We start from the raw sequence: 14,348 nt of genomic DNA, 5'->3' as shown, positions 1-14,348 counted from the left end.
AGGCCTGGTTTCATACATCTCTCTGTCGCAGACCAGCACAGCAGTGAACGATGAGGCCGTCTCAGGGTTGAGAGACTGCGCAGGGTGGTCAGGGATTTGGTTAAAGAAATGACAAACAGACACACTTCAAGAGAGAGTGTAAATCTGAGTGTAATTTTTTTTGAGTTTGTGACCAGTATATATATGTTTTCCAAAAGCACAGGAACAATGAATATTAATGAAATCAGCTTGCTCATGGGCTCAGCCTATCACCTACAGGGCGGTGATCTACATTTGGACCCAGCCTCATTTTTAAGTAGATAGACCATTAGTTTTGTTTTTAAACTATATAATCACAATTTTACTAACTACTTTTTTACCTAAACTACATTTTAATTATTACAGGGTTTAGTAATGTTTCATTTGAGTCAGCCTTGTTTTAAGGATTTCATATTTTTTAATTAACAACCAATGACCTTTATAGAAGAAAGAAGGAAGTTTAGAAAGACAGTAAGGGATTAAAGTTTGTAGTTTTAGAAAGACCAGATAAGGTTTTTTAGCATTTTTGTAGTGGTTTCTGGTGGTCGTTATCTTTTGATAAGCTTCTGTCTTTTCAGGGAACTTTGCTGTACTTCCCCTGCTTCAGGGTGTTTTGCTGTTTTACCCCTGCGCACTGGTTCCTTGCCCAGCCAGACCTAGGGACCATGGCGACAGCCATTAGCCCTAAAGGTCACTGCAGGGGGAGATGCAGCAGGAATGTCTTCTGGGGGTTTTGCTGTTCTCCCCCTGCGCGCTGGTTCCTTGCCCAGCCGGACCTAGGGACGGTGGCGACAGCCATTAGCCCTAAAGGTCACTGCAGGGGGAGGTGCAGCATCTCTCGACTGGCCACAGGCCCCACATGCGCATGCCTTCAGCAGGCCAGGTCGCCACTGCCCAGGAGTCAGGAAAAGCTAAACACGGGCTTCTACCGCTGCTCTGTTCCTCCAGCACTGCTGGAACATCGTGCAACGAGTCCCATTGGGCTCATTTGTACTCACCTTCTTCGTCTGGGTAGTGGTCTCCCAAGGAGGGTTTCGCTATGCCCACAGACCAAGCTGGTTCCCTGTAGGGCACCGCCGAGACAGCAGATTCTAGCATCTCCTCCCACAGTTGCAGTCAATCCTGCGTGAAGAGGCTGCCTTTCCTGCCTCTCACCAACTCCATTTTCTTCTGAAACTGTCTTGGGCACTGCTGTACCCACCAGCGCATTTCTCTGACGTCATCCCCTTGAAGTCTTTCACTCTTAGAGGTAACTTCAGGGAATGATGTCAGATAGCCATGTAGTAAAAACCCTCAAATGGAAATTCCTTAGCCAAAGTCCTAGTGGGCATCCTGCTCCGTTCTGCCCCTGGCTCCCAGCAGCTAGGCCGGGTGACTGCATGTAAATGGGGGCGGGGTGTCTTCCCCCTTTTCTGGAGATGCAGCTGTCATGATCACTGCCACGCGGGGTCACTGCCAAGAGCACTGGCCCCCCACTTATTCCTATTTGGCCTCATCGCACATCGCCTGAAAGGTAGATTTACATGCCGTCTATTTTATTATGTGAGATAAAGGGAGTGTCGAGAGAGACAATTTCCATCCTTCAAATACAATCAGGTAAAAAGACAACCATTTCACATAAAACCTGTTAAGACACACCAGTTCTCCTACACTTTTACCATAATTCTACCGAACCCTAATGGTAGCTTCATTAGGACTTCAGCTGCTGGTTTGGGTTTTATAAAAGTACATAGGAAAAGGGGTCCTGTTAACGCCAGTGATTCATCACCCCGAAGGCACCAGATGAGTTGTGTGGCAGGAAGGGAAGTTGCGTATCTGCACTGAGGATGTAGACGAAGAACGTGGATTTCTCCACAGGCTGCCTCTCTGGGTGAGGGCTGGGAAGGGTGTTAAAGGAGACAAAGGAATTTTTGGTGATTGGGCGCTGCTGGTCCCTCCCTGTTTGTACCTGGCCCCAGAGCACAATGGGAAGTTGGGGTGTCCCTGCTGTGGCTGCCACACATCACATGCTCAGGAAGTGACAGCTCAACTCTTCCTCCAGGCAGAAACTGTACTCACGAGGCTGATAGGATCTGCAGGTCTCGAAGGAACTGAAAATTGCAGGCTCCGGAATTTTTGTGGCCCAGTGGGCTCTTCAAACTGACGATCTGGTTATCAAAACAGTGTTTTCCTTAGACAAGTTGCCTTCCTAAATTAAATGGGGGCAATTTGATCGAGACATTATCATCCAGGAGAACACCAGAACCGTCCTTGAGTTGATTGAATTGAAATTAGTCAATTCAGCACCCAAACCACCCAGGAGTGATGTTAGTAACCATGTCACCTGTTTCACAGGGTTCTGAGATCTTAAGAGGCTCCAGAATTCTCTCTAAACCAGCTGTTTCCTGGTTTTCTGAGGTAAAGCAGAGGCCCTACCCCACGCCCTCTTCCACCACTTTCCCCTCTCCCCTTCCCCGCACCCCCTCTTCCTTCACCCCTGTGCCCCGCCACTGCCCACCCACACCTGTGCCCCATCCCACCCCTGCCTCTCGTCCCCTACCCATTTCCACCCCTTCCCTTTTCACCACCCTGCCTGCACCTGTCTCCCCCCTGGGCCTCTTACCCTGCACCTTTCCTGGCCTTTCTCCAGTCCCTTCCCCTCCGCCTGCTCCCTCCCCACTTCTCCCTTCCCCTACCTTCTCCCTCCCCTCCTTTCCCTGCCCCCTTGTCCATTCCCTGGACTGTTCCAGCCTCCCCTCAAGCTGCATCCAGTTCCAGCTCCCCCCACCCTCCCCCCCACCCTCTTCCCCTGCTGCTTTTTCCTCACCAGCCCCTCCAGTTACCTTCCCCACTCCTCCCTCCCCTCCCCCTTCCCCTCCCCTCCAACCCCTTTTCCGAGCCAACCCCTTTCCTTACCTTCATCTGGGGAGAGATGACAGCAAGCTGTGGACAGCCACCAGAATTTGAAACAGGACACTCCCCTTCCTCCACCCCCCCATCACCCCCACACATCTTTTCACACATCCTTTCCCTCCCGCCCCACCCCCCACCAATTTCCATGTGCCAGCTACCCTTCCTCCCCATCCCTTTCCCTCCTCTCCACCCCGCCTGCTCCCTTCCCCCACACCTCCATTTCCCCCCCCTCCCGAACCACCAATGCGCCCCCTCCTCTGCCCCCTTCCCCCCTCTACCCCCCTCCCACCCTGCCCACCACACAGCCCTTTCCTTCAACTCAAAGTTGGGGCTTGAGACCTAGTAGGGGCCACGGGAAGCCAACAGATCGTCAGAGGAAACTCCTCTTGACCCAAGCCTTTCCCCTTCCTCTTTCCTAGCTCCTGTCCCCTGCCCCAACCCTCCTTTCCCCTCCAAATTCCGTCCTTTAACCCACCCCTCTCCAGCTCTCCGCGCCCCTCCCCCTCCACAAAACCCTCCTTAACCCAACCAGAAGAAACCCCCTTCCCCGCCCACGGCTGCCTTTCCTCACCCCCTCAACCGGCCCTTCTTCCCCCACCCCTTTCTGCTCCCCTTTCCACCCCTCCTTTCCTCTCCCCACTGCCCTCCCACCTGTCTAGCCCTCCTCACCCCCACCCCTGTTTCCCCCCCAGCAGGTTCCTGCTGGCTTATCCAGTAGACACTGAAACTGGAGGGAGCTCAAAACCCAGAGCCCCTTCCAAACCTCTCCCCCCACCCCCTTCCCCTCTCCTCACCCCTCTCCAGCCAAAGGTGGGGGGGTTTAGACCAAATAGGGGACTATGGGAAGCCAATAAAGCGTGAAACTAAAAGGAAACGCCCCTTCCTCCAACTACTTCCCCACCCTGCCCTCCTCTCTCCCCACCTTTCCGCTCCCCTGGAGATGCCTCTTCCCACTGCTCCCTTCCTGGCCCCCTCCCCCTCCAGCTCCCGCCCTGCCCCTCTTCCCCTCCCTGCCCCTCTACTTAGACCCAGTGTCAGGGGCTTTAGACCAAAAGGGACTGAAGAGACTGGACAGCCAACGCGACTTGGCACAGAGAGGAAGTGCCCCCCCCAAACCAATGGGGCCTCTCCCTCCCCTTCCTCCAACCCTAGGCTCTTCCAGCCCGGTTCCCCCACCCCACCCTTTACTTAAACCAAAGGTTGGCATCAAACAGGGGACTGTGGGACGCCCACAGAGCTGGACACGAGAGGAAGCACCCCTTCCAGCTCGCCGTTCTCCTCCCCCTCCTCGCACCCTCCCCTGCTCCAACCCTGTCCTCTTCAACCCCCACTTTTCTCTCCTCTCCCCCAGCCCCTTCCCCCTTCCAATTCCCACCCCTCTCCGACTCTCTCCCCCTTCCCCCCTTCCGACTCTCTCCCCCTTCCAATCGCCCTCCTCCAGCCAAGCCCTCTCCTTAAACCAAGGTTGGATTCAGCCCAAACAGAGGCCAGGGACAGGGACGCCAGCAGAACTTGGCCTTGAGAGGAAACGCCCCGTCCCCCTGACCTCTACCCACCCCCTGCCCTGCCCACCTTCCTCCTCCTCCCCTTTTCGCCTAACTTTTCCCCACCTGATCCCCTTCCTTTACTCCTCCCCCCCCCCACACCCCAGTCCCGAAACCGAAGTTTGCAGTTTTAGACCAAAGACGGGATCTTGGGACGTCAACAGAGCTTCAAATTGAGCGGAAGCTCACCTTGCCCCCCTCTTCCCCGCCCTGTCCCGGAGCCCCAGGCTGCCGCGGCCGCGCACACTGGGGACAGTGGAAGCCACAGCCTCGAGCCACGGCAAAATCCCGCCCCCAACCCTCTGGCCATCTCCTCCCCTCCTCTGCCCCACCTCTCCCCTCCCTCCTCTCCCCTGCCCTTTCCTCCCTGCTTCCTCCGCCCCCTTCCCGCCACTTTCCCTTTCCCGCCCCTTCCTCCTGCTCCCCCTTCCCCCTGCACGGTCCCACTTCCCCCGCTTAAACCAAAGGTTGGGGTTTGAGAGCAGACAAGGGACTGTGAGAAGCCAATGAGCTTCCGAACTGAGAGGAGATTCCTTGCGCCAACCCCTCCCTTTCCTTCCCGCTGGCAGCTTTTCCCCCACCGCCCCCCTTCCTCTTACCCCACCCCTCCCTGCCCCCTTCCGCCACTTCGGCTCCCCCACTTTCTCCTCCCCTAGCCCTACCCCGCAGCGGGGGCCTGTGGGAAGCCAACACAGCTTGAAACTGGGGAACTCACGCCACAGTCCTTTCCTCCCCCCTCCCCCAGCCTCTGCCTCCTGCCACACTCCCCCACACCCCTTCCCCACCCCTTTCCACCCTTCAGCCAACTTCCCAGTCCTCAAAGCAACTGTTGGGGTTTTAGGCCAAATAGGGGACTGCGGGACTCCTATAGAAGCCTGAGACAGAGAGGACCCTCCCCTCCCTTCCCCCTCGGTCCCCTCTCACCTTCACACCATTTCCCCCTAACACTATTGCGCCTTCCTTTGCCCCTCCTCTCCCCCATTTCTACCTCTCTTCCCCTTCCCTTCCCCCTTTTCCCCTCACTCCTCTCCCCTTCTCTCCCCTTCCCACCCCACCTTTCTCCTTAACCCAAAGGGTGGGGTTTTAGACCAAACAGGGGACTGTGGGAAGCCAGCAGAACTTGGCAGAGGTAAATCCCCACTCCCTGACCCTTGCCACACCCCCTACGGTTCCCCAAGCCCTTCCCCCCCTTTTCCCCTCCTCTGCCGCCACCCCACCTCTTCCCTTTCCCACTCCTTTCTCCTTCCCTCCCCTCTCCCCACACCCCAGCCCAGTCTCCTTACCTTCACCTTGGAGCAAACCGGAAGACTGGGGCTTTAGACCATACAGGCCATGTTTCAGGCAGGATCCCCCATTTATGCAGTAGACTGGTACTCCTAAGCATCTGTACAGAATGGAAGGTGTTTTTTAGTGAGATCAGGTATTTAGCAAAAGAAAAGATTGATCGGGGGCAAGACAACCCTCCCCTAGGGGCACAGGGGTGTTGTCTTGTAGACCACCTGCTATTGTTACATTCCTGGTTAAGGCTTTTACTGCAATTTAGACTAAATCTTGGTTTGAGGACTAGGGCTTGGCACAAGGGACTATTTTGGACCTTTTTTTGAACATTTTCATTTATGAAACACCTATACAACAGACACGAAATAAACAACGCCCATATACCCATATGCTTTATGTGAAGAGCAAAAATTACACTGCATGCGGTCTGCTTAGCCCAGTGCCACACGGACAGGAAGATATATCCAAGACTCTGCTGTAGACAGGAAGCTGATCGCCAGTTTATGGATGAGGAAATTGAGGCACAGATACTTACAGGATTAGTCCAAGACAATGTACTGTTAAATCTATCATGATGGATGTTAAAACCAGGATTAAACATCTTCCAACATTTTCTAGCTAGTGCCCCTTCTGAACTTGCCTGAAAGTAATACCCTTGGTCAGAATTGTTCTGTTGTTCTATTAGGGGAAAAATCAGCTTAAATTAGAAAAACCTCTTCCAGAGCCATCGGGAGGCTAGGGGAGAGTTTACAGCCTGCAGCCCAGAGTCAGCTCACCATGGAGAAAGGCCCTGGGCAGCACCTAAGGAAACCTAGCTGCATTAGAGGGTGAAGTGACTAGTCAGCTATCTCCAGAGCTGTTTTTAAAAGTTGCAGATCTATAAGCTCTTTAAGAATATGTTCTCATTTTTTTATTTTAATTTTTTAAAAAGATTTATTTATACAAGCACTGGGTACAGTCAGAGTGCGGGAGGGTGAGAGAATTCACCAGAGCCAGAGCGGGGAGCAGAGCAGGCAGAAGGACCGAGGTACACTGCTGAGGGGAGCAGCGGGCGGCAGGAGAGGTCTGCGCGCCATGTGGGACCCCCCTCCGGTGGCCGGAGAGCAGCCGGGGATCGAACCCAGCGCTCAACCGCTGCGCCACAGGCGAGACCCTGTATTTTGTCATTTTAAAATATATGCCTACATATTGTGGAGACTAGTCTCACCCCCCCCACACACACACCACCTCCCCATCCCCCGCAAAAACAAAACAATTTACTTTCATTATGATCAATTAAAACTTCTGGATTCTAGAGGGGCTCTGCCTAAGGATCCAAGCCCCACCTGGCGGGGCGGGGGTGTGTGTGCGTGCGCGCCCTCTTTCTAGGCTTATCCATTGGAGTCGTCTGCATCTCAGTCAGTGTTTGTCAGTGCTGGGTGACTGGAAACAAAGGAGAGGAGACTTTTGTGATGCAGGGTGGGCTGGGGAGACAGCACTGAAAGGAGAAATTTCCCCTTGATTATTTGCGGGAACTAGTCTTGGGTTGGGGGGTGGGGAGGGCAGGGTAGAAATGGCTTGTCTTCCTTCCCAATTCTGTCCCGCAATCACAACACTTTACAGGCAACGCTGGGCAAGGGTCTTACCCTAAAGGGAGTGAGATCAGAGGTCAGTTCATGCTTGTGGGATCCTGAATGAGCCCTTGGAGATACCGGCTTACACGTCAACCAGAACAAGGAGAAACCAGATCTTGTTCTGCTCAGCAGCAGCAGCTGAGCACAAGTCTGATTAGTTCTTGCAGTTAAGGGCCAAGGATCCCAAGCAAAGGCCACAGAAGCTCAAAGACATGTAAAAGAAGCAGATTATCGCTAAGCAGGCCTGCTGTGAGAGGCTCCCTCAACCAAGAGACAGGGCCTAGAAAAAAGGGGAGGGGATTCTAGGCAAAAGGAAAAACCCATGTAGAGGTCTTGAGGTAAAAAGAATTGCAGAGAGGTGCCTGATGCAAGATGCCTGTGTGGCTGGACAGTGGTAAAAGGGAGACTCCTATGAGACTGAAGGAAAAGCTGAGATTGCTGACGCTCTCTCCATATATAACGCTAGGGAGTTGGATTCTTTTCATGCCAGCACAAAGCCTCTGAATAGTTTTAAGTAAGGGCTGTGGTAGAACCAAATTTTATTTTTTTAAAGGATTGTACTGTTTTTAAAAAGTTTTTAAAAAGGGGAGAAATAAAGGAATTCAGTGACTGGGTACCAAGTGGAGGGTTAGAGAGGCAGAAGTAGAAGCAAGTCACAGAAAGAAGAGACTGTTGCTGCAGTCCAGTAAGAGACAGTGGGGCCCAGGAAAAGGTTAGTAGCAGTGAACATGGACAGGAGGGGACAAAGACACGACATACAGGCACACCTGGGAGGTATTTTGGGCTCAGTGCCAGACCACTGTGGCAAAGCAAGTCCCGTGAGTTGTCTGGCTTCCCTAATCTAGTAAGTGTGCTCGACATTGTCTAAAATGCACATACCTTAAAAAGTGCTATCACCTGAACTTTCTGTGAGTCATAATCTTTGCTGATGAGGGTCCTGCTTTGAGTGTGGATGGCTGCTGACTGATCAGGGTGGTGGTGGCAGTTTCTTAAAATAAACAATGTAATTTGCCACACTGATTGACTTCCTTTCACAAAAGGTTCCTCTGTAGCAGGTGATGCTGTGTAATAGCATTTTACCCACAGCAGAACTTCTTTCAAGATGGGAATCAATCCTCTCAAACCCTGCTGCTGCTGCTCTATCTACTAGTTAAGTTTGTCAGATCTAAATCCTGTGTTGGCATTTCAACAGTGTTCATAGCATCTTCACCAAGACTATGTCTCATCTCAAGAAATCACTTCCTTTGTTCATCTTTCCACAAGGAGCAATTCCTCATCTGTTAAAGTTGACATTGTAGCTATACAGTCACATGTTGAGGGGGAGTAACAGGGTGTGGGAAAGGGAATATAGGGGAGGGAAAGGGAGGCTGGGGATGGGTAGATAGGGAGGACGCTGAAAGGGGTGGGGGAGAGAAAGGGTTTGGATGGAGAAGGGAAGGGTTGTGGTCACAGGCTAGAAAAGAGAAGGTTCCTGGGCCTCCCCTGGTGGCGCAGCGGTTGAGCACTGGGCTACAAAGCTGCCCGCTGCAGAGGCTGCGCGGGTTCGATCCCCGGCCACCTGCGAGGGTCCCAAATGGCGTGACAGACCTCTCCTGCTGCACCCGCTGCTCCCCTCAGCAGTGTATTTCAGTCAGTCTGCCTGTTCTGTTCCCTGCTCTGGCTCTGGTGAATCCTCTCACCCTCCCGCTCTTCTGACTGCACCCAGTGCTTGTATAAATAAATAAAAAAAAAATCTTTTAAAAAAAAAAAAAAAGAGAGAAGGTTCCAGGACTCTTTGACAGAATTCCAAAATGGTGGCACCAACCGCAAAGGTCAGAGCTTCAAGGTTACACCTCAAAATATAATGGTTCTCACACTTGGGATGTCTAAGGAGGTATTATAAGAAGTGTGATGTGCACCTTCACCTGAATGTTTTATAGGTTGAGTATTATGTTTATGACCAGGGACTGTTGTCCAACCAGGAAAACAGCTGGTTTAGACAGATTATTCTAGGGCCTGTTAAGATCTAAGAACCCTGGGAAACAGAGTTGAGACCGCCATTTTTAACATCACCCCTGGGGTGTTAGGATGCTAAGTTGACTAATATACATTAAATCAGTTCAAGGAAAGTTCTGGTCCCCATCTGGTTGTCTTGGACCAAACCGCCCCCATTTAATTTAATGGAAGGCAAACCTGTCTAACCTAAACAGTTCATTTTGATAACCGGATTCATCCAGTTTGAAGAACCCACTGGGCCACAAAAAATCCAGAGCACAGGTCTCCTTGGTGGCTTAGGGGTTAAGTCTCAGCACTACCAGTGCGATGGCCTGTGTTCCATGCCTGGCCAGGGAACTAACCCACAGCAGACCTCTCCTGTTGTTCCCACTGCTCCCCTCAGCAGTGTATTCCAGTAAATCAGCCTGTTTTGCTCCCTACTGTGTCTCTGGTGAATCCTCTCATGCCCCCTGCCCGACCTATTCCCCAGTTCTTTACACACACACACACAAATCCGGCGTATGCTTTTTTTAGTTCCTTCCTTTGTGACCTGCAATCCATATCAGTGTCAGGAAGAGATGAGACATCACTTACTGAACATGTGATGTGTGGGACCCAAAGACCCCCCCAACCCCCCAGCATGTGCAGGTGACAGGCAAGGAAGCTGCTACCCCATGGAAGGAAAGACATCACCGCTAGGCATAATAATAAATGGAGGTCTGGGAGTGTAAACTGACTTCTGGGCTCAGGGTTTAGTGAAAGGTGATCTCGAAGGGCTTCTAAACTCCAGCTCTCACGGCCCCACCATTTGGGCTCCTAAACCAAGAGCATTTACTTATTTACTTGCAACATCATTAGCAATTCCTTTTTTTTTTTTGGTGGGACCCTGGCCGGCAGCCGGGGAACAAACTGGCGCTACAGAGGCTGCGGGCAGCCTCACAGCCCAGCGTTCAACCGCTCCGCCACCAGGGGAGGCCCAGCAATTCCATTTTTAATGTACATATATCTGCCCTCCCTCCTCACCACCCCCAACCCCAAACGATTAGATTGACAGTGTGTGTCCCTACCAGGCCATGCAGGCACTGAGGCTGGCTCAGAAATGAAGGTTAAGGCCCAAATTGCAACAGGATTCCATCCTCTTATGCTGCACTTCTTCCTGTCTCCTCTCTCCCCATCCCCCCTCCTCTCGAGGTCATCAACATTAGGACAGACTAGGTGTCAAGCTACATCTGCAGGGCCTCCCTGGTGGCACAAGGAGTTAGGCACGCACTATGAAGCAATCTACAGCCTCTGCTGCACCAGTTCGATCCCCGGCTGGCCAGGGAGCTGCCCACATGCGCAGCAGACCTCTCCTGTCTCACCCGCTGCTCCCCTCAGCAGTGTGTTTCAGTAGCTCTACCTGTTCTGCTCCCCACTCTTGTCTCTGGAGAATCCCCTCCCCCCCCCATATCTCTGGCCTGTACCCCAGCTCTTGTATGCATAAATAAATAAATCTTAACCAAAAAAAAAAAGATCTATCTGCAGGCAATGGGTTCTGTGATTCATATACTCTCAGCAGAATACAGTATTCTGCTTTCATCTAGTACATTTCCTGCCCCATTCCCAGGCCAGAAAATCACAAGCAGATTCTTTAGGAAAGTATTCACAAAGAACCAAAACACGTTGCCAGATAATTAGGTTCCTGACCCTCCAGGCAGAAAATCTGCGCTCCTGCTTATTTCCAAAACCGGGCTTGCCCTCAGGCTGGAAGAAATCACCTATGGTTTCCTGGACCAGGTCTGTGCCTGCAGCTTCTGTGTCCTGCCTGCCCGTGAGACGTGGGAGGCAGGTACTAACCGTTACTGATTTGTGACATTTTGTCTTTCAGAACCAGAGGCAGGAGAGGTGTCCCCTCCAGTCGGTGCTGGTGTCAACAGCAACAGCTGGACCTTTAAATACGGACCGGGCAACCCCAAACAATCTGGTCCCGGTGAGTTGCCAGACAAATTCATTATCCCAGGATCTCCTGCAATCATCTCCATCCGGCAGGAGCCTACTAACAGCCAAATTGACAAAAGTGACTTCATAACCTTCGGCAAAAAGGAAGAGACCAAGAAAAAGAAGAAAAAGAAGAAGGGTAACAAGAGCCAGGAGAAAAAAGAGAAAGGGAACAGCACGACTGACAACAGTGACCAGTGAGGTCAATTCATGGAAACAAGCCACTTAGCCAGTTTTTGTAATAATGGCAAATCTCTCCCATGTAGCAACTCCCTGCTCCTTCCCCCCCGCCCCCAGCCCTCTCTCAGCCCTCAGAAATCTGCACCAAGTTCCCTGTGTCTGTCTAGATTGCATTTAACAGGTTTTGTCTTAAAAGCTTTACTAAGTCTGGTGTTAACTCTTTCTCTCCACTCTGGCTTGTTTTCAGAACCTAAAAAGCAGACCCAAGTTTCCTTTCTCCTCCGCCGCAAAGGAGAGGCCTCCCAGCCCCGCCAGTGAGAGGTTGGACTCTCTGCCCTGTGCTCCGGGGATCCTGTCTTGATGACACTTGCAGGGCAGGCTGAAAGGCTCTGAGATTGAGCAGCTTGGGTGGCTGTGGCCACCGGGTATGTGTGGCCGCCGGGGTATGTGAGTGCCCCGCAGTGGCCGGGACGGGCCAGGTTAGGCTAGCTGGCGCCAAGTGGGAGTTGCTGATCTGGAGGGGCAATGTGAAACTGAAAGGGACCAGACTTTCTAAATCTTACAACTCAAGAGGCAGTGGCCACCTTCTAGCAGACAGAACAACCCCACTGACAAGGCTTTAGGAGTCCATAAACCTAAAACTTGCATTATACCTACAAGCCAAGTGTTCAGTGTTTAACGGGGGGGGGGGCCACCTGGGGTAACAGAAGCAGATCTGATGTATTTCCTTTAGATGTCCTTGTGCTCACTTTACTAAATATTCTTTTGCACACAATGTTTATGAAAAGGCCAGATCCTTTTCCAACAGATACATATATGCAAAAACGAAAGGAAAGAAAACCCCAGCACCTCACTTTTCTTATTTGATAGATTTATTTAAAAAGAGAAAATCTATAATTATAAATCTTTAGGAGAAATATGATGAATACAAGTCCCCTACATGCTCCTCAAAAGAGACTCCGTCTACAGCCATTTAAATGATCGTTGCTGCTACAGAAGTGCTTTAAGAGAATTGCCTGAACATCTGTATTATACCGGCCACCTGCCAATCACAGCTTTACTCTTTCAGGTCACTCTGGGGCTGCCTCTTGCATGTATTAATTAATAAAGGATCTTTCTCTTTCTCTTTTCTAAGAAACAATTTGTGCACTTTGAATACACAACCTCCTCTAGCCAACTTATCAAGACCCAGAAATTGAAGAAAAATAACGTTTTCGCATACATACAGTGAGCAGACTTTTCAATCCTCTCAATCTGTGACGTGTCTTGGTGTGCTAGCCGACACCGCCTCTTTGGTTTAGTTTTCCTTTTCTATGACACTCTGACTTGCTGATCTTACTAACACCTACGACGTTTCCTGAACTCACCCCCATATGTATGCTGTATGCTATTATAAGACTCCTGCGATGTACTCACTCTGTGCTTGTGTATGTGGATGTTAATGCAACTATTACCTAGAGTGAACTTTAAGCTTTATTGTCGAATGTAATTCCATTATATTTCCTCTGTACACCTGTGGAAAAGTGGAGTAGTGTTTTTTTAGCCATTGTTAATCAGCTTTTGTGTATGAAAGACACAGTAAAATTTCTTTCTTAAATCAAGAAACTGGTGATTCAAGGAATTTTATTTATGGTCAGCCAAGAGCCATCTCTAGCCAAGACTCCTGCTGGCAAGAGAATGGATAAAGCTGTTTTTTTCTAGTAACAATTCTGGAATGAATACTGAAGATATTCTCTGAGGGTGTGCAAGCACAAAATTGACCAACCTGACCTCTTTGAAGTTACAGAATGCTTTGAAATTCTGATGTCATCTGGAGTATCAGCTCACAGAGAATAAGAAATTTTAATTTCATTAAAGTGTACAATTTAGAAGTTTGATTATATATTATCTTTTAAAAGTTAATAAAAGAGGTAGGAGTCTGTTACTAAAACAAAAGCATTAAACCTCAACAAAAACTGTTTTGTCTACTTTGAGCTTCATTCTCCCATATTTGGAAGGGTGTGTAACTTCAGCTCTGCAGGATTGCATGGGGTAAAACTTGTTGCCAACACATGTAAACCATTGCTACATTGTAGGTTGTGATCATTTTGCCCCACTGAAACCCATGTACCTGACCTTACGTGCCTTTTGAATAGTAGGAGAATCGGGCTAATTTATTAATGATGATAATTATAATGTATCTGTACAGCACTTTTTACATTTGCAAAGTGCTTTCCAATCCATGTTAGTTACTAGTTACTACAGCTGTAAGGATAAAACACGTCATGTGGATTCATTTTTAATTGGTGCTATTGGTATTTCCTCTGTTATTGCTAATAAATGGAAAATGGTGGTATGAAAGAAATGGTGGTCATTTCTAAGTTAAAGGGTAGGAGAAAATAGAACATTATCATTAGCTGTTAATATTGAAGACAGGTGTGGTATGAAACTCACTGTATCACTCTCCAGCCGTCTTCCTGGCTTTTGCGTTCATTACCAAGGTGAAACACCCAATAATATCCAGACAAAAACGCCACAATATTACTGGAATGGGCAGGCAGGAGGCTTCTGGGTCACTTCCCAGTACACTAGTTTGATCTAAAGAACTGCAACAAATGAAAAGGCCTTATCCTTTTCTCCAACAACACATACGCAGAAGCGGCAAGAAAACCCTAACACCTCATTTTATGCTGCTTGTTGACTTAGCTTTTTTCACTGGAACTCTCCAGTCATCTTGTTCATAATTTGTTTGGCCTTTGCGCCTGTCTGCAACTGGGAAGTCAAGAATTGCCCGACCTCCCCACCCCCGCCCTTGCCCAAGAAATGAACTCTTAGCACAGGGTGTATGTCAGGTGCTGTACTAGGTTGGTTCAGGTCACAGCACATGTTCTGT

General features: G+C 50.1%; 1 protein-coding gene across 1 annotated transcript in view; it reads left to right on the top strand.

Moving 5' to 3' along the window:
• Positions 1-11,763, top strand: part of LOC119243372 (protocadherin alpha-10) — a 151,152-nt gene extending 139,389 nt beyond the window's left edge. The window contains 1 exon segment of the mRNA XM_054694315.1: positions 11,187-11,763. Coding sequence (XP_054550290.1) covers positions 11,187-11,497 — 311 coding nt within the window. The 3' untranslated portion in view covers positions 11,498-11,763.
• Positions 11,764-14,348: the final 2,585 nt, after the last annotated feature.

The sequence above is a fragment of the Talpa occidentalis genome, unplaced genomic scaffold, assembly GCF_014898055.3.
Source record: "Talpa occidentalis isolate TD23 unplaced genomic scaffold, MPIMG_talOcc4v2.1 talOcc4.13, whole genome shotgun sequence".
In the NCBI taxonomy this organism is placed as follows: Eukaryota; Metazoa; Chordata; class Mammalia; order Eulipotyphla; family Talpidae; genus Talpa; species Talpa occidentalis.
This window is presented reverse-complemented; position numbering and strand designations above follow the sequence as displayed.